The following is a 21269-nucleotide window of genomic DNA, read 5'->3' as shown; positions in this document are numbered from 1 at the left end:
CGTGCAAGTCTAATGATACCACTGATCCTGGTGCTGTGTTGGGACATACTATGGGGCGGAAGAGGAACTCCGCCGGAATCCTCCAGTCCATGCTTCTTAGCTTGGGAATTATGAGGGCCAGAGTCTTCAGCCCTTTGATAAACATTTCCTCATTTTGTGGCAGCCCTCGTATTTCCTGCGTGGTTGTGTAGGCTTGCACTACCAACATCGCACGCAAGGGGCATATCCCGGGTGTAGAACACACTATCCCTCTCTCGGTAAATGATATGGTCATGTTGAGTTTACTCAGGAGATCCCTCCCTAGCAAGTTAATTGGGGAATGTTCGTAATACAATAAGGGTGCCTTCACAGTCTTACCCCCCACTGTTACATCCAAAGCTTCTGTGTAAGGAACTTCAACTACAGCCCCAGAGAACCCCTGCGTCTCTAACTTCCTTAAAAATAGTTATACAACGGTAGCGGGCGCCCCTCTCTCGCAAGAACAGACATGATAACCTGTTCAGTGGTTATTAACCACTTGAGAGTCCCTGCTCACTGTGCTTAGAGAGGCTCAGCTTCACCTCACTGATGATGCCCAACAAGGCTGAAACACGTGTATGGGGTTGCTGATGGTACTCTTGTTCAGAGAGGAATTGCCATAGCATTTCGGTGCTGGACTGCCCTTGTGGGCGGGACAAAGACTGATATGCAAATGGATATTTCCCATCTGTGAAGGTACAGTGAGCAAAAAGCAATGGCTGCGAACTCTCAATGTGGTTAATAACCACTGAACAGGTTATCATGCCTTGTTCTTTCGAGAGAGGGGCGCCTGCTACCCCTTTTTTTGTCTCTAACTTCCTGTTAGATAACAGGAATCGGCCCTCCCTGATACATGATTTCTCCGCTCCCGAATCAACCATGAATATAAACTGCTTGTCTCCTATCTGCGCCCCTACCAATGGTTCCTCTGCTGCATTGTAGGTGGTGGATAGAACTGGACACGCAAGTGTTCTCTGTGGGCTGTCCTATGCGGGGTATCTCGTCGCCCCTCCCTCACTAAAGACATTCCCTGAAACTACTGACATGCCGCTGTAAGGTGTTGGCACGGGGGCCCCGTTTGCTGTTGTCGCGAAAGGGTTACCTGGCGTGTATTGCATACTGTCATTGTTTTGGGGGTGGTTCTGTGTCCTATGCTGGTGTCCCTGTTGCTGGCCCGTGGTACCTTGGCCGGGGTTTCTTAGTTGCTGCTGTCCCATTGGGAGACCATATGGGCTTCCCGGGTGTGGGTGACCATAAGTCTCCTCCTCCTGGAACCCATTGTGTTGTCTACTTCTGCACTCCCTGGAGTAAAGTCCCCATCGTCCACAGTTCCAGCAACTCCCCTGGGGGCCCCTGGGACCCTGCCATCCATTTCCTCCCATTCCCCCATACCCCTGTCCGCCTCCTCTCCGGCCCCTGTACCCACCTCGTCCCCCTCGAGGGGTCCACTCTTGCCACTGCGGACTTCCACCTTGCTCGTGCTCAGTCCACTGCCGCTGTGCTGTTCCTGCCCAATTAGTTGCCACCCTTCCTTGGAGTGCTATCAGCCCCTCCTCCTCATCATCTCCCTCTCTACTGTGTGGGAGCGCGGCTACTGCTGCTGCAACCTTCACTAACTTTGACTGCACTAACTTCGCCTCGTCTGCCAATCTTTTCTGCGCCACCTCCTTCTCCCTCTCCTTGATTCGTTTACAATGGTGTACTATTATGCTCTGAATTTCTGGCCATCCCTTTGCTTCAATACCTGCTATCTTGTCAAGCGCCTTCTGCACTTCCTTTGGGAGCCCTCTCTTTATAATAAAATAAAATAAAGATGTCGATTGATACCAGGGCGTGCCCGTTTCTGCTCTCCACATCTCTTGGACCCGAAAAATGTAATCCATAGCCTCTTCCCCGTCATTCATAGTACACTGCATCACTGACTGTAAGTCCGGTGTATCTGGGAATGTGTCGCGTAAGGCATCCCACACCCTAGCACTCACTGTGTTAAAGGAGGCCCCATCATGGCGGTCACAGTCTAACGTTACTCCCGGGAAACCGGCCTTAACCCATACCCTTTCAGCCTGATCGCCCACTGCTGATACGAGTAGACTTTTTACATCTCCTATGGCTAGGGGTACCCCGGCAGTATGTTTCTCAAAGGCATATATCCACTTACTTGCCCCCCCTGACAACGGGGGCAATAGCTTTAATAAATTGGCTTTATCCATCTGCGCCCATGGGATATAGTTAGGCCTCCCTCCTCCCCTGTGTATCAACGGGAGCTGTAGCCTTCCTTTTGTCGTTCCGTCCGGACCCGTTTTGGCTGCTGATGTTCCCAGTGATGCCATTTTTCCCACTCTGTTCCTTAGTCGCCCCGTCCACTCATCATCCAGGGTTCTCAGTGAACACGTACCTTCCTCCCCCTCGCTTCCCCCTCCCATCGCCATACTCAACCTGTCGCTTTCTTCTACTTCGTCCCTTATATCACACAGCAATTCCTCTCTAATTCCCCCAAGCCTTTCTTCGCTTACAACATCTCCCTCTCTGGGCCCTACTTCTATTATTCGCGTTGGTTCTTCCTCAATTCTGAACAGAATCTCGCCCTTTTTCCACCCCTCTTCGGGCTTTCTATTTTCACCTGGCGCTCTGGACGTACGCCCTGATCTAGTTGCATCTAGTGCTGTTCGTTCGCATATGTCTTTTATCCTCGAGAGCTCATCCTTTGCTATTGTCAGTCTTTATTCTAAATCATCTGTGAGCTTCTCTATATCTACCCTTTGTGCGCCTGCCTGGGCTCGCTCCCTCGTGCTTTCATATGGCGGAGGTGCCGTGGGCCGGTGGGGTGTAGTATCTTTCGGGGGAGGTATGTAAGTGGGGTCACTGTACCCCTCTGCGGGCACAGGCTTCTTTATTATCGGGTACAAACTTATTACCTCTACTGGTGGCGCTACACTTGAGCCTTCTTTGACATCTCTTTGTATTAGTAGTGGATTGTCTGTGGTGGACGGGAGATCAGCATTTAGTGCTGGTGTCTTAGGCGGTGGTATCTCTTCGAATAACCTCCAAAGATCCAATATTTCCCTCCTATTTTGCAGCTGCTTTCCTTTGTATTTTAGAAAAATGCATGTGGCCACCGTATCCAGAACACTTTTATCAAATGACCCTCCCTCGGGCCAAATCTGAGGTAACCCCTCCCCCTTTAGCTCGGTCACCCATTGGTCGTGATATTTTTTAATCCGCTCCACGTATCCCGGGACATTCTTACAAATATGTGATAAGGGTGTTTCAGCCCCCATCTCTGTGCCCTCCTAGTGCTGGTGTGTCTCAGTGTGTTTGCAACTACAATGTAAATGTAGTATCAATATTATTCTTTATATTTTACTTCACATTCAATGTTGGGTCCCTTTGGGCTCTTCCCCTCCCTGACTGCACAATACAAAACTGGCCGTACACAATGTCTATTCTGTTCTCTTTGAGGGGCACATACAAGAGCAACCCATCCTTTATTTTGACAATGTCAACCGGGAAATCAAAAAGGTACTCACTCACTTCACTATATTGACGTTATCTGAAGAGGGAAAATTTTTTTTTTATCCGACCACACTTATCATGACCATTTAACTATTATGCATTTATAACCGCTCACACATTCACAACATCAAAATCTCTTCTAGCACATACGAGGTGCACACACCTCTTGGCACCATTCACCATTCAAGCTGCCCTCCCTTTCCTCCCTAGCCGGCTGTCCCTGTTCGTCTTATTTGAATATCTAGATGCGCATATATATATATATATATATATAGATATTAACCTGTTTTCCCCCCTTCTAATAGGACTCTTTTTCTCTTACTGTCTCCCTAAGTTTGTGCTAATCACAGTTCTTTATTCTCCCCCCCTACCCTTAAGAAAGGAAAAAAAGTAATAGCGGTCACTAATGTACTCTCAGTGTCCCCTTTTGCTGAACACTTTTATTTTATACTCCACTTCTTCATATATTCCCAGTACTAGTCAAGATAGCACTATGCGGCGCCGCCTTCCACCCCCTTTCGGAGCTAGGTTCCCGTCACTGTTATCTCTTATTCACCTCTTAATCCTAATGGCCATATGCAAAGAAAAAGCAAGGAAAATTTAAGATGATCCTTAGTAGATCTGCGTACCCCCTCTTCGTTTCCTGTCCTACACTTCACTCCCCGCTCCCTTTAAGATCGCTCGCACTCAGTACTCACGTGCCCGTCTTGAACCGATAGTCTCCGAAACTGGGTCCGTCTAGGCAGTGTCGCCGTCAGCTCAACAGTCAGCCCCGGCTCCGGCGAGCGGTACTCAAAGGGGATTTTTCAACCGGGATCCCGTACCCCCTCTCTATTGAGTGCGCACTTCTTAGTGTACCGGTCGCCGTTGGCGGGCAGCCTCCCGGAGCCGGCTCACCGTGCGTATCCCTTTTCGACCGGAGATTCTCGTGCCAAAAAGGAGACGGTTATAAGGAGTTAGGAAGAAATAAAAATCACGCTATCGGGGTCACCACTGAAAGCAAGCGTCCCCAAACAGCACGATCTTCCCCGCAATGAGAGACAATGAAGGACTCTCCCAAAATGGGAATAAGGCCAAGACAGAGTGCGGGTGAGCGTAAATGGGAGTTTATCAATCAGAATTGGGCATGCAAAGAACTCTGCAAACTCCGAGAGCGCTCTGTCTGACAATCGCAAAGACAGGCGTATATATTTACAAAAAACGTCATCAAAACCTACATACTATAGGGGGCACAAGTTCATTAGGATTGGGTGGCGACGACTAACTATAGGTGCTGCTGCGGCGTGGTTGGTCTTGGCTGGAGGACGTCACTGGTCACCCTCGTGGGTTGGGCTGGGCCTGGCAGGTCGGCTTGAGTTCATCCGGGCGGTGTTGGTGTGCCAAGGCGGCTTGTGGCAGAGACGAATGCCTTTCCTGACTTACTTGCCCTCAGCCATGCACACCGCAGTCATTCAGTCATTTACAGTGTTATTCTCTTTAGTAAATCTTCCAATAGGTTATTTTATAGGTTAATGCAACACAGGAGGAATGCACCTTGTGAGGGGTCTGGAGGTAATACATCGAGGCCTGATTACCCGTGTCCTGTTGACCGGGGCCATAGGTCGAGGGGCTAAGCTTCGGGGCCTGGGACGGGCGGTACAGGTCTTTCTGTCTTGTTAGAAGTTGTTATGGATGTTCCGCTGTGTGTTGTCAAAGTGTTGGGTGTCCTGATTGCACTGGGCCATAAGTCTGAGACGGTCCGGTGGGTTGTGGGGTTTACGAGGGGGCGCGTGAGTTTAGACAAAGGTTTACTGCTGTGCTGTAAATAATGCAGGTGGCTGGTCGCGGCCTTGGGTGCTGCAGTGGGGCTACAAATCTTTGAAGCAGCTCCAGTCCGGTCGGGGGAGGTGGGATAGCGCAGAGCGGGCCTCTGTTCTCATGTCTTGGCAGCCTTCGCAGGGTGGGAGGGGGAAATGGCCTTGTACGCATTCACAGAGGTATCTCCCTCGTGTGTTGCTGAATGTAGGTAAAAACATCACAAACATTTGAACACTTTCTATAATACTTATTCAAAATCGCTTCAAAACATGCATTTAAACTTTGCTGGATGTGTCTCGATTATACCCAGTCCGAGCACCATATTTGTACATTATATTCTAGCAGCTACAGTATTTTAGTTACATGCATATACATTTGCAGTAAATGAGGTAATAGTTGGGTCGGTGGAGTACATAGAAAACGACCCGCCACTGTACGTGACGGTGGTGGCACATAAGGGGCTTAGACATGCACACATGATAAGTGCATTCTCGCGCATCCTTTACATGAGTTCATAGTATAATTGCATTCGCTTTCTCGTGTACTCTAGCAGCATTAGCTTAGTTATGACGCAAAACCATGGGAGGTAGGTTGCCCAGTGATACATGCAACAAACAGATCCCTTGAGCGTTCCTTTATTATTAGTATCCACCTGTAATGGTGTGAGCTCACCATTGCTTATATCATGGGAGCACGCTCTCTCATTTTAATACACTCTACAGGCGTTTGTAATATAAGAGATTTTGTGGAAGAAAGCATACTTTGCAAGTGGTCTTGACATTACTATATACACATATATTAAGACTGTCTGCCATCAGATGACCATTTTACCGTTCTTCTCATTGTTCAGGCCTGATGGCCGGGTCATGCTGATAGTGATGGTACACTGCGGGAGGTGAACTGTTACAATGTCAGCGTATTGCGCTAGCTCATGTCCGTCTTGTTCGTGGGAACGTGCTCGCAGCGGATCTGCCAGGGTGCTGCGGCGACAGGGATGAAACTCTCCAAGGGTGGGGGCCGCGTTACAGTGCGCAGAGCTCACACCATCTTTACCAGACAAAAAATGGTCTCTGGGCCTAGCTAAATTTGTATGGGCAATTGATACGTGTGGGCAATGTCTCCAGCGGGTGAGCCCTCCACCACCTGGGCCCGGGTGGCACGAGGGAACGCCCAATGAGCCATAGCCCTCACCTGGGGAGGAAACGCAGGCGAGAGGGGTCTCCTGGACCAGTCCTCCCCTACACTATTTACCCCATATACCATAGATATGCCAAGCAATCCAAACTCAAAGTCATTCTTAAAATAGGATCAATTTAAAATAGCACACGTTTTTTTAACATTACCACTATACCCATAACGAGGGCCTTTGAGTCATTTTGAACCCCTTCATGTCAGGGGATGGAGCAAAGCTCAAAATGGATGACATGAGGGTGACTGCAGTCGGCTCCAGAGTTGGACATCACAGTGCTCCATGGAAGAGGGTCTTGAATTAATATGATCAAATGAATACAACCAACAGAACTGGGTTAAAAAAAAGCAGACATTTCCTTCAGAGGCAGAAGACGGAAGGAAAGAATCAACAGAAGAGTAGCACATAAGGATGACATCAAAAACCATTGGAACCATTGGCTTCTAACATTGTGTACGTGGCTTATAGCAGTAGCCCCCCATGGATATTTTTTAAAAAACATGACCTCCTTTACTAAATCTATGCTGATGACACGCATGGCACCTTAGGGTCAGAGGGCATGGGGAGGGTTGAAGTCTAATTCTCTGAGAGTCCCGGGAAGAGTGGTGAAGTCCAAAGCTCTGTAAACCCTAAGAAGAGTGGTGACATCTGAAGATCTGTGAACCCTGAGAAGAGTGGTGATGTCTGAAGCTCTGTGAAGCCTGGGAGGACTGGTGAAGTCTAAACCTCTGAGAACAATGGGAAGAATGATGACGCCTGACGATCTGTGAACCCTGGGATCAGTGGATACGTCTGATGCGCTGTGAACCCTGGGAAGAGTGACGCTATGTGAACCCTGGGAGGCCTGATGAAGCCTGAAGCTCTGAGAACAATGGGAAGAGTGGTGACATCTGATGCTCTGCGAACCCCGGGAAGAGTGGATACATCTGAAGCGCTGTGAACCCTGGGAAGAGTGGTGATGTCTGAAGCTCTGTGAAGCCTGGGAGGACTGGTGAAGTCTAAACCTCTGAGAACAATGGGAAGAATGATGACGCCTGACGATCTGTGAACCCTGGGATGAGTGGATACGTCTGATGCGCTGTGAACCCTGGGAAGAGTGACGGTATGTGAACCCTGGGAGGCCTGATGAAGCCTGAAGCTCTGAGAACAATGGGAAGAGTGGTGACATCTGATGCTCTGCGAACCCCGGGAAGAGTGGATGCATCTGAAGCGCTGTGAACCCTGGGAAGAGGGGTGACATCGGAAGCTCTGAACTGTGGGAAGATTGGTGACATCTGAAGCACTGTGAACCCTGGGAAGAGTGGTGACGTCTGAAGCTCTGTGAACCCTGGGAGGAGTGGTGACGTCTGACACTCTACAAACCCTGGGAAGAATGGATACATCTGAAGCATTGTTAACCATGGGAAGAGTGGTGACGCCTGAAGCTCTGTGAACCCTGGGAAGAGTGTTGACATCTCACACTCTGCCAACCCTGTAAGAGTGGATACATCTGATGCTCTGCGAACCCTGGCAAGAGTGGTGACGTCTGAAGCTCTGTGAACCCTGGGAGGATTGGTGAAGTCTGAAGGTCGGAGAACCCTGGGAGGAGTGGTGATGTCTGAAGTTCTGTGAACCGTGGGAAGAGTGGTGCCATCTGAAGCACAGTGAACCCTGGGAAGAGGGGTGACATCGGAAGCTCTGAACTGTGGGAAGATTGGTGACATCTGAAGCACTGTGAACCCTGGGAAGAGTGGTGACGTCTGAAGCTCTGTGAACCCTGGGAGGAGTGGTGACGTCTGACACTCTACAAACCCTGGGAAGAATGGATACATCTGAAGCATTGTTAACCCTGGGAAGAGTGGTGACGCCTGAAGCTCTGTGAACCCTGGGAAGAGTGGTGATGCCTGAAGCTCTGTGAACCCTGGGAAGAGTGGTGACGACTGAAGCTCTGTGAACTCTGGGAAGAGTGGTGATGCCTGAAACTCTGTGAACCCTGGGAAGAGTGGTGATGACTGAAGATCTGTGAACCCTGGGAAGAGTGGTGACGCCTGAAGCTCTGTGAACCCTGGGAAGAGTGGTGACGCCTGAAGCTCTGTGAACCCTGGGAAGAGTGGTGACGCCTGAAGCTCTGTGAACCCTGGGAAGAGTGGTGACGTCTGAAGCTCTGTGAACTGTGGGAAGAGTGGTGACGTCTGAAGCTCTGTGAACCCTGGGAGGAGTGGTGACATCTGAAGCTCTGTGAACCCTGGGAGGAGTGGTGACGTCTGAAACTCTGTGAACTGTGGGAAGATTGGTGAGGTCTGAAGCTCTGTGAACCCTGGGAAGAGTGGTAAGGTCTGAAAGACTGTGAACCCTGGGCAGAGTGGATACGTCTGAAGCACTGATAACCCTGGGAAGAGAGGTGACGCCTGAAGCTCTGCGAACTGTGGTAAGAGTGGTGACGCCTGAGAACCCTGTGAAGAGTTGTTAAACATCAAATTTTGAGAACATTATGACGAGTTAGGAACCTTGCAAAGAAGTAAACCTGTGGAACTTTGTGAACTCGAAATGGCGCCCTGAACCATGTTGCGAGACGTGCAATGTGCTTTGGCGCCCTGACCATTGTTATGAACTCATACACGAAGAGTACTGTGAAAGGCTCCTTTCAACAGAGAGCTACACGACCAGGAGAGGAATACAATCCATATCGTTCTGACAACTGTTCAATATGTTTGAAAGATGTATTTCGGTGACCCCAAGTTTGACTTGGAATCACTGGAGGTGGCAGGTCGAATGTCACATGATCTTTAGGCGAGGTCCCGCTGTAAACAGGTACTGGAAGCTGTACAGTGTGTAATGTTTATAGGGAACATGTTATTCCAGAAATAATAGGAACAGAAGCATACCTAACTACTGGGAAATCAGGAGCAGCCCCCACAATCTAGCGCCCCTGAAAGGCCAGGTAACCCCGTCACGAGTCAGTTGCGTGTGTAAACATCCATAAATGCCGGCAAAGTAAAACAGGTCCTTACTGTGGCTGCCTGGCGGAGGTCTGGAACCTGGGACATCATTCAAGGAAACCGCAGTCTTGCTTCTGTCTTGAGGGTCAGCATCAGCGAGCCTGGTCGAGTTTCGCTCTGATTTTTCTGGGGGACAGTTTGTCACAGCTGTCTCCAATAGAACGACATGGTGCTTCTTAGCTCTCCCTGCAGAGAACAGTACAGCAAAGCAGAGGGACAGAGCTATTATTACTTCGGAACAGAGGACTCGCAGACGAGGGCTGTAATGGTTGTTATGTGACTGTTCCTAGTATACAGGCAAACACCTATATCAAGTAGGCGGGCAAGGGGAACCAGCCTAGATGACGACGCAAGGGCTATTAGAAGTTTCCATCCATTGAGGACAGAATGTGCTGTTTAAAAAAGGGAGAGGCAGAGTTGAAGATAAAATTACTTACCTGCTGTAAAGTTCTGTCTGGTGGATAAACCCTTCTAAAGGCTGATTCCAATCGCAGAAATATCTTCCTGGGTAAAGACCGGCATGAACAACATTTTACCAGCTGAAAGGGTCGCACTGCAGCTCAGCGTTGGTTCCGCTCATCATTTTAGATTGTAATTATAATTGTTTATTTGTAAAGCGCTTATACACAAGTGAAGCGCTTCAAAGCGCTTCAAGGCGGGAAGGGCACAAGGGAATACAGAGTCATTCTTAGGCATTGAAGTTTCTGAATGATCTAGCAAAAATAAAATGATTAGCAAACAGGGCCTGACGCCAATTATTTCTAGTGTAAGTGCAGGACTAGAAGGGAAGCGTGAAAGGGGGGCGGAGAGGGAGCAGAACATACACTCCTTACACTACCATCCTAGGCCCACAACGTTTTAGATAGTGCGAGTGCGTGATAGAGTGAGGTGTAAGGGGGAGGGGAAGGTGAAGAACATACAGTAATAACAAACTACCGTACTGACCAGGCAAACTAGGCCTGATGCAATCTAGGTAATGTAAGTGCGCAGACAGGAGTTGAAGGGAGGGGGAGGGGAACAAGTGCGCCCAGTCCAGCAGGGCCCTGGGTTAAAGGAATAGTGCGCTCAGATATGTCATTGTCCTCAACGTTCGGGCATGTGGTTTTAATCAAACTGTGATTGATCGTAAAAACTTTTCCTATGTACCTTAGCTTAGTTTTCCTCACTTTTACACATGCGAAATCAACGAGTCGGGCATGGCCATCTCGTGCTAATCTTATCCGTGGATCGATCAGCCTAAATTCAAGTTCACCTACGGCACTAAATCATATCACACACCCCTGAAGCTGAGAACACTATTCCTAGCGATATTCTCCACCTATTTTCATGACGGTAGTGGGCAGCATAGCCAAACACGCCCAGTCATCACCTGCGTCTTGATGTCAGTTGATGCAGTACCCGGAATATCAACACACACATCCTTTCACAGCACAGCGCATCCCAAATCGGAATAGAAAACACTATGTTTGAAGGAAACATCAATACTCTGCTATTTATAATGTGCTTTTATTTCACCAAAAATGCTCTGAGAACATATCATGAGGTTCCTTTTCGGGAGAAGATGCGCATTCGACACACCTTGAATTGCAAGGCTTCGGCATCAGTTTCTTGCTAGACCGTAAATGATAACAGGTTGCGCCTTGTGGCTGGTACCGCCAAAGGGCATATCGGTCCTGGCCGATCGTCCCACATCAGCGTAATGGAAATCCATCCGTTTGGGTGTATCTGCCACTGCTGGCTGAAGAAACCATCTGTCGGTATCTGGAAAACATGGTATTTGCAAAACGGCAGACTGTGGCTGGTAGAAAACGTTAAAAAATATGTATTTTAGTAACTGTACTTTATTCAAATGTATCCATTTACCCTGTATTTCTGCACCTGGTGAAACCTAATAACGAACACAAACCGCAAACAATGGAAACACAGAAAACATTGGGAAGGTTTGAGTCTACGATGTACTTGAGAGGTTTGCACTGTGGCATATGCACAGCTCCCAATGGGATGCGAAAGCTGACGGAAAAATTGAACAACACATAGACATCATTATAACAGAATATTTTCAAGGAACTTGGGGTTGGTGGCCCTAAATTCCCTGGGGGAACCCAGACGTGGACTCCATGCTCACTGTGCTCAGAGAGGCACAGCTCCACCTCACTGATGAGGCCCAACAAGGCTGAAACATGTGTATGGCGTTGCTGTAGGTACTCTTGTCCAGAAGGGAATTACCATAGCATTTCGGTGCTGCACTGCCCATGTGGGCGGGACAAAGACTGATATGCAAATGTATATTTCCCATCTGTAAAAGGTACATTGAGCAAAAGGCAAAGGCTGCGGAAACTCAAAGTGTGAAAAAAACACAAAACAGTTTATCATGCCATGTTCTTTCTAGAGAGGGGCACCAGCTGCCTTGTTTAAAAATGTTACGGAACTGGCAACATTAAATTTGGCCAAGCAAACCAAGTCCCCTTGGAAAATGTTCTTCACCCGGCACATCCAATAATACAACATTCATAGCACACCCTCATATGCCATGGGACGAAGTGGTTTAGATATCTTTAGCCTGCATACTGGTTGTGTTAGCGGGTCGTCGATACGGAATAAATTGTTGTGTATATTTCTTTCGTCAAATGGCATATTTGCACCTCGTTGAATTGTTCCATATGCATGCAGCCTAAATGCTGCTTCGAATCGCAAAAACATGATGAATAGTTCCAACTTACATAATATTTGGTAGTTCCATTCTCTTGGCGTAATGCAGAGTGTATGCTCAGAACAAACGTTTGCATAGAATAAAAGTAAATGTTACAATTTCCAGTTTCAAAATAGTGAATGTTATAATTTCTGCCGGTATTTGACACCATCTGTCATTCAAGCCATGGCGATTCCTCTCTTTCGTCCAGGGTCGAATAACAATTGAACCTTGTTTAGATCGTGTATACTTGGTAGCTTTCATCTTGTTGAAGGAACGCCACTGTTAGGAAAGATTTCGTAATTGTAGGTAATTTTCCTTCCATGTGGCAACCCCTAAACTTTTTGCTGTTGTTTTTCACCTTGTTCTCGACTTTGCCAGAGAAGTGCAGCCTTCTGCCGCACTCCTCTGGGCTTTCGCTCCATTCTTAGGGGGAAACTGACATGCCCTTAACACAGTCAGTACCGGGAAACGCTGTTTTCCGTAGTTTCTTTTATCATGTTGCGGCTTTCGTGCAACATGACACAAGAGGGCACTGTAAGCTAAGTTACTGCTCTCTTGGGTCTCTAGCCTTCTACAGGCCCTAGATACTCTTTTAGGATTGTAACTGATCAGTGCAAGTGATTCACGGACGGGAATGGTGGCAGCGATCGTTTCTTGTGTTTTGAGCTCCTTTTGGCATTTTAAGCGCGTTTCTCGCACTTAGCCCAAAATGGTGGCCTAGCTCGCAAAATGGCCAGACCACGAGGCTCCTTTGTCCTGTCCGCTGACCGTCTTGCTCCCTTCACCTTCCCCCAGTCGAGCCGACCCGGGGCCTTCCTTATTTGGGCATGTACTTTCCCGCGAAACACGGATGCTTTCGCGGGCTTCTACATGCCTGGTGTGTGCCTCCAGGATGTGGGCTGGGATGTCTGGTCCCAATACACATCCTGGGTGCCAGAGAGTCTAGGGTGGTGTGAATGCCTGGGACCACCGTGGTCCGTGATAGGTCCACAAATGGTGTGAGTGTTGATGAGTGGATCTCCCATTGGGTCCCCTCCGTTTTGGCGCGAAGGGAACCATGGATAAGAGGGGGCTGGAAACACCACTACCATGTCGATCTCCTGAGTTCTCACAAACGAAGGAATACAGGAGTCAAGTATCCTGCAACCAAGAGGCTGAACCGAGGAATCGCTGGTGACCCGCTGAAGGACTGCTCCTCTGCACTGCTATCGCCTTGTGAAACCCTTTTCACCTTTGATCGAACCAGAAGGCCTGTACTGGTACTTCGACCCTTGGAATAGCGGGGACAGCTATTCTCGGCATCTTCACCATCTCCTGCTAGTAAGCCTTCGGAAGCGTCTCTGGGCCATCCAGCAGACTGACCAGCCTACACAGGAGTCTTGCTCTGTAACCGCCGCCAGGTTGTGTACTATTTCGAGTCCTTGTCACTCTCACACGATTCGTACACTTGGAGTTCCCAGGTCTGAAGTGTGTAGTGTACATTTGGCTCAGATACACACGGCCGCTCCGTTGCCCTGCTGTGGTAACAAACTGTGCGGGTTCCTTCGTTTGGGACGTCTTTTTCTCAACTCTGCTGCTGCAGACTCAACACGACGACGAGACGTCCCCTGCTCTTCTGAACCTGCCAGCGACTGAAACTGACACGGAGAAGCCTGGGTCTGCTTGCATCGGGGACCGGTGAGTAGCATAGCTAGGAACTGGTCGCCCTCCTGCAGGAGCCCATGGCTTTTCCCCGCTGTGTCAAAACAGCACGCCTTTCCGTACTCGCGCTCTGCTTCTGCCCACAGTGGAGGCTGCACTTGAGCCGCGGAACACTGTTCTTCTTCATTTGTGCACTAAACTGAACTGCCTGATTTCCCTCGAAGAGACTCCCCTTTTGCCCGATGGCACCAGTGTGTGCAGGTACTTTTGAGCACAAGGCTCCACTCTTCGTAGGGCTCGGACTTCCTTTTAGTTAGGTGCCTCTGAAGGCGGACTGGGTCTAAGCATTATTTCGCACTGCCTGTTTCCATTCCCTTTTAGGTGGACTACACATTTCGTGCATCTAACGCTTGAGACTTGTTTGTATTTGTATATATATATATTGTATTGGTATGGTATGTGTTGGTTTACTAGAGTTGTATTGTGATTTATCGCTACGGTCATTGTTTTAAAGGCCTTGGAATAAATGTGTATATATTTTTAATATAACACCTGTTTGGAGTAGTTTGTAGGTTTCCTTGCTTTGTGTGCTCATTGCGGGCTTTCAGTCACCCTCACCCCTCTTGAGACCTAGTCTTGACCGCCGCGATCGCTACCCTGATTGGTCTGGCTTGTCCAGAGGTTACCCTGTTCCAAGTAATTAGGTTGGCCTTCTGAACTTCTGCGCCGCCAGGACAGAGTTCAGAAATCTGTCTTAACAGCCACAAAAACAAAAACATATTGTACTAGACTCGTTGTTGTGAACTCCCCACAAGCAACATCACACAAAGTGACCTTCACTCCATGGGAGCGATGAGCCCAGCTGAACAATGTTGCATTTGAAATATGCATGAAAAATAAACAAATTGATTGCTGGCATCCACAAATGGCACCCAATCATGAATACTTTTTTAACCACCAATAGTGCTAGTGATTTAGTTCTTTCTGGACAGCAGTTACACTGAAGGTAATGATATATGATAAAATGATATTGCATTTATAATGCGCCTATGCACAAGTGCTTCAAAGCGTGACAAAGCAATGCATGGTGAACAGTGGGAAGACAGAGACTGCAATCTTACTTGTGTTGTGAAGTAGATGATCGTTGCCCCCCCACTCTTTCGTCACTCTTGAAACATAGCAAATGCAATAACCAAGGGGGAGGTATAGCCAACCCCCACGACATTCCGTTACACCACACCCCATCAAAAATAACACAAACACTATAGTTTCTAGCCCAGCAATAGGAAACCATTTTGAAATAGTCCGATTGACGTAGTTCTACTGGGCCCAAAAATCCATCTCTCTGTACAAATGCAGCTCTCATATCCTCAGAGCCTTGCTCCGGCAGCCCACACCATCGCCTATCCATTGCCATCTGTGCGCGAGCCCTGTTCTCACAGAGGAATTATCCATTGCCACCTGTGCGCAAGCCCTGTTCTCATGGAGGAATTTGTTCTGCGAAGAATGTGAGACACTGAAAAGTGATAAGCCCAAGTGCCCATTCATCTCCACTAAACTCCCCGTGCACTTACAGCCTCCACCCGACATGTCAGAGCCCACCAGCTCAGACCCCGCAGTTCCTTACATGCTGATATCCATCTGACCCTGCTGTGCCACGATCACTCAAGGAACCACATCACAGCCCTAATCCTATGTAGTAATATATTCTCCAAAAAAGAAACACACCAATACCCCGAGGACCCAAGCAGGGCAGATGACAGATCAAGCCTTTAGGGTGTGCACCTGGGTACAGAGTTTGTGGTATCAAATAAATTCCAAAGGGTAGAGGTTAGAATGCCGATGTATTAGCTCATGTCACCGAAGTACCCCTGTGATTGGAAGATTGAATGTCTGCCATTAATTATACATTATCCATTTCTGTTGTTTAGTTTAGTTAGATAGATGCATTGCTCCCTTGCCCTGACCTTAGTTAGGGCAAGAGGGACTCCCACCGTGTGCCACCAATAATGGGAGAAGAAGAGAAAGTAGAGAGCACAGATGCCATTTGTACATTCCATAGTTCTTGTGAGAGAACGACAAAAAGGGTGTCAGTGGGGGTTTGCCTGGAGAAAGCACTGATATAGGTATCAGCGACAGGGAGGCCAGGATTGGAGAACAGGATGTCCTTTTTAAACGTCTTGTTACCTGATTTAGTGAGGAGAGCAGAATATTCACAGAGAAGCATTTACAAATGATACGAGAGACAGAGAGCACCATACAGTAGGTAGGTTGTGGATGGATAGAAGAGGAAGGGTGGTGGAGGGGGCAGGGAAACACATGGGAAGGACAAAGGAAGGGGCTCATGACAAGCAAAACCCAATATATCACCAATAGCAACCACAGACATGTGTCTTATCGATAGAAGACCATTTTATTTATTTTTTTCATTTATTTTATGTATTTATTGCATTTGGTTACACGCCCAAACCCTTGGATGTCACAGTATGGGTTACATACATAATAGGCATCTTAAGCAGTTACATACATCTTGGGAATCTTAGGCAGCTACATTTGTCTTAGGCATCTTGAGCAAGTACATCAAGCAGTACATATTTTGAACAGTTACATGCATCTTGGGTATCTTAGGCAGTTAAAACTGTTATAGGCATCTTGAGCAGATACATCAAGCTTGGGAATCTTAGTCTGTTGCATAGATATAAGCGGGACAATTGGGTTCTAGAAAATAACTCAAAGTGCATGCAAAGTTGGCAACAATCAGCTTGAGAAGAGGTGCTGGATTGTGCTTACACTGTAGTATTTGTTAAACAACCAGGTTTTAAGTTGTTTCTTGAACTTTGGGAAGGAGGTTTTGTTACTAAGGTGGGTGGGAAGTGAATTCCAGATGCGGGGAGCTGCTAGGGGGAAGCTGGCGTTACCTGCTCTGGATGATGTGAAGCATGGGATGTGGAGATGTGTGTTAGCGCTGGATCTGAGTGTTCTGGTACTGGTTTTGGGGAAGATGCTTTGACTGAGGTAAATAGGGGTGTTATCAGAGATGCATTTTTGGGTGATGGTGAGAGTCTTGTGAAGAATTCTCCCTTGTATTGGAAGCTAGTGCGCGTCTCTTCTTTGTTGAGAGATATGCTTTTTTTCTGTTGATGCCCCAAACTGCTCTAAGGGCTTTATTTTGGAGGAGTTGTAGTTTATTTAAGTTCTTTTGTGAAGTACCTAACAGTAGTATGTTGCAGTAGTCTATTTTTGTTAGAATGAGGGTTTTAGCTAGTGTCAGGCAGTTTTCAGCGGAGAGAAGAGGCCTGCTTAGTGTGATGAGTTTGCCAGTATATGACATGGAGGAGGCAAGGGCGCTGATATGGTTATTCATAGTGAGACTGGAGTCAAGGTAAACTCCTAGGGTTTTGACTTTGTAAGATATGGTGATGGGGGTACCGTCAATCACTATGGAAGTATAATCCGGGCGGAGTTTGCTGAGTTTGGCTTCGGAGCCGACTATGAGGATCTCTGTTTTTTCTCCACTAAGGCAGAGACTGTTATTAGCCATCCAGCTTTGGATGAAGGAGTAGATTTTGTTAACGCGAGCCGTGTCCTGTTCGAGGTTACCTTTGATGGGTATAAGTATTTGAGTATCATCAGTGAAGTTTGTATAAATTACTCCCATAGCATCTAGTGCAGTGAAAAGTAATTTCATGTAGGCATTGTAAAGAGTGTGGGAGAGGCAGGATCCTTGTGGTACTCCCAAGGGTATAGGGATGGGATTGGCTGGTTCATCTACTAGGGTGACTCTTGAGGTGCGGTCGGAAAGGAATTATTTTATCCATGTAGTGGCTTTCTTAGAGAAGTGAAAGTTGGAGGTTAGGGTTTGGCATAATTTGTCATGGTTGACTAAATCGAAGGCCGCAGAGAGGTCTAGAAGTAGTAAAATGCACAGATTACCAGAGTACCTGATATCGTCCATCTGGTTTTTTAAATCTAGAAGGGCGGTCTCAGTACTGTGCCTGGGACGGAATCCTGATTGTCTTTCTCCTAGCAACTGGTTCTGTTCTAGATGGAATTGTACTTGGGCATATGCTATTTTGTCGATGATTTTAAGGAGAAATGGCACTGTAGTGATGGGCCTATAATTAGTAGGGATTTCTGGGTCTAAGGAGGGTTTTTTGAGTAAAGGTGTGACCCAGACTAATTTAATGGATGCTGGTATTTCACTAGAGTTGAAAGACTCATTTACAAAGTCGGTAATGATGGGTGCTAGTGTGGTGGCACCGTCTTCACCATACACCGGATTAAATGAGCATTGTTAAATAGTTCTCAGTACTTTTTATAACATTGAAATTCACGTTTAGTAGCATTCGATTATTGATGTACAATGAACAAACATTGGGGAACATATCCCAAGTGTTAAATTGAGCATATTAAGAACACTGCTACAAATCATTTATACCGGGAAGTCAACTGTTCAACAAGTCCAGCTTTAGGTGTACATGGCTTGTTTGCAATGATTTGTGGCATTGTATGTGTCCTAGGAACAAAATCAGGATCGATTCCATGAGTATGCATAGCCAACCTGTCAAAATGAGATCTTTCACAAAATTGAATTGCGTTTCCTGGTATATTGGCTTGGCCACCCATTTTTTGCTTCGTTTTGCAAAGGCCAAGGTGTAACGAAGCATCCCAAAGTTTCCAGCAGTTTTTGATTGTTCTCTCCCTAAGTTCTCATTGTGTGCTAATACAGCTAGTAATGTTCGGGCCTGCATACTGTCTATACCGTGATGTAACCTTTTGGGCCTGTACTTTAGGCACATTTTGTGGAACAACTCCAAATCTCTGGTGTGACAGAATTCTGTGAGTCCCTTTAGGTATCTTGAAAGAGTTTTATCATATCAAAGAGCTTTGTGTGGAGGTGAACATGTCACCAACCTCTTCTTCTTGTGTTCCTGCTCCTCTAATAAAGGTCCATGTGCACATGTGTGAAAATGTTGGTTTCCCGTCCATGAGCGAACGTTTGAACAGTGATGCATCAATGAGCGCCATTTTTCAAGTAGAATTTCCACAGACCCATCACAAGTTTTGGAGCTCCACCAAAGATGGTTGCTCAAAGACTGAGACCACTGTCAAATGTTTTGCGAACCCTTTTTTTGCCAGCAGCTGTAATTTTTTTATTGACTGATTTGGCAACGTGCCATAAATCAAATTGAGGACAAATGTTTGTAAATTGCTCTTGCATGGCCTTGTATATTGAAACATGTCTGTCAGTGGCTATGAGGTCTATTTGCATTCCCCTCGATTGGAGATGTTGGAGGGATTTGATGAAACCATTTTTCTCCATGGCCACAGAGATGTACATTTAGACACCTGCACGATCTCCGAACGTGGTATGTGCAGTACATTGCTGAAAATTCGGGGCTGTCACACTGTCCGTCACCAGCTAGCCAGAAACACTTGGCGGAGAATGTGCTTTCATTGACATCTGTTCAATTTTCCAGGCTTGTCTAATAGCGGGGAATAAGAATTCCCTTTGGTAGTTGCAGTACTGGGTTTTAGCAAGGAACTGAACTCCCATATATTGACAGAAACTGGACATCCTACTCAAAGTCGAGCCACTGAAAAGTAAAGCTGCCGAACATAGTAGATTTCCAGCTAGTTCTTTGCCCAGCATCAGTTGAGCGGACCATGTAAATGTATCATGCAGGTGGACACAGCTGGCTTGGATTTTCAGGTTAGTGCCTTGTAATACACAAGACACATTCAACAATGGCTCCCCAGATATTTCCCCCCTCAATCTATGGACACATTTCAGTATCAGTATAATCTCTACCATGTAGCTGTTGAATACAATGGGCCTCATAACAAGGTTCGTGGAACGGGTTAACGGGCTCCGCTAATGGAGGCGGACCCGTTGAACCCATTCCGTGAAATTACGAGGTCCCCTCGCGGGACCTGATAAAGACGCCTGGTATAACCCAGCGTCGTTACCGGATCCCACGAGGGGAAGAGGGAGCTAACAACGGGCCAGTCGTATTCAGCCATTGTTAGCTCCCTCTCCCATTCCTATTGAGCCCTATGTGGGCTAAAATGGGAATGGGGGAGGTATGGGCAGGGTTTCCAGTGGGAGGAATTACCGGGCCCTCCGAACTCAGAATGGCCCGGTAATTCCTCATTCTGGGAACCCGGTAATGGAGCCCGGTTTGGTGGCAGCCATGGAGCTAATACTCCATGGCTACCGCCAAACTCGTAATGAGGCCCAATGTATTTTGGCTCCTTTATTAGCCAATCATTCTGCGTGAATATGCTTTGTGACTCAACTGCAGTGGACAATTTGCTCAAACTAGTCAAACTGTAGTCGAGATCTTTGGAAAGTTCCTCAGTCAATTGCGTTGAAGCTTTAGTCTCTGTTAGTCCAGCTTGTGTTGTTTGCACACAAATTGGAGAAATCGTCAAAAACTAATGTTTATTAGGTGGACTTTTTTTTGCGGGTGTAGATTGTGTGAAGTGGTCCTCGGGGAATTCCAATGCATCTTCATTACATTCAGTTTCATCTTGTCGAGTTCTCACATTGTAGCGATGGTCCAAGAACACTTTGCTGGCTTTGCCTGTCACATTCAATTCAGTTTCAGGCCATGGGGCATAAGCATCACGAGTCTGCCGATTGACTTAACCACACTGCACCTCAAATAGTAGTTGCTCCATGGTGAAATCCGTTTGGCAAGCAACATCTTTGGTTTAATTTGTTGTCTGTGTCGTCATACTTCTTTTCCTTCTGGGCCTCTAGGAGATGTGTTGTAAAAACATGTTCAATGTGTAGCACACATATAGCAGATAGCAACATGTTATGATGAAAACACCATCCCAAACACTTCTAGAAAACCGAATTGTTTGTTAGTTACCCTTGTTTTCTTGATTTTAAGTGAAACTGTGGTCTTCTCTTTCATAACCACACCAGCAAGCTGTAAAAAAGCATTTTTATATGGTTTAAATCAAGCACATTTCTTTTACACGCAAACAAACATATTTAAATATCTACAAACAGAACCATTTGATTGAATTAAAAGAATTAAGTTTGAACCACTGCACGTTTATATGCATTTCACTGTCTAATAATATCCTATGTTGGATTTACTTTCTTTCATTCAATGGAAATGTAAAGATGCATACCTCCTACACTGGACTAGCTGCCAAGGACAATGCAATTGTAGTCGAAGTACCAGCATCACCCTGTAACACAGTATTTGTTTTTAGTATGGATGAAAACAGTGAAATGGAACTGTGACAATGGGATGCAGACAATGCTACATAGAAAGAGAAACCCATAAATGCCACGTAGCGCAAACAACTGACAGGATACATAAATGTTTTCATATTATTTGAAATTCAAAGCATAATACATTCTCAAAAATTAAAAGTGAAATATAATTACCTGATATGCGCTTGAAGTTCTTGATGATTC

At 46.8% G+C, this 21269-nt stretch overlaps 1 protein-coding gene across 4 annotated transcripts in view; it reads right to left on the bottom strand.

Annotated features, from left to right (window-relative positions):
- LOC138521418 (myosin light chain kinase, smooth muscle-like) overlaps window positions 1-21269 on the bottom strand; it is a 604815-nt gene that overhangs the window by 247161 nt on the left and 336385 nt on the right. For all 4 annotated transcript variants that reach the window (XM_069634224.1, XM_069634225.1, XM_069634226.1 and 1 more), the window contains exon 7: window positions 9508-9681. In XM_069634224.1, coding sequence (XP_069490325.1) covers window positions 9508-9681 — 174 coding nt within the window. The remainder of the gene's footprint in view (window positions 1-9507; window positions 9682-21269) is intronic.

This window comes from Ambystoma mexicanum, chromosome 13 (genome assembly GCF_040938575.1).
Source record: "Ambystoma mexicanum isolate Mex_15411 chromosome 13, UKY_AmexF1_1, whole genome shotgun sequence".
Taxonomy (NCBI): domain Eukaryota; kingdom Metazoa; phylum Chordata; class Amphibia; order Caudata; family Ambystomatidae; genus Ambystoma; species Ambystoma mexicanum.
This window is presented reverse-complemented; position numbering and strand designations above follow the sequence as displayed.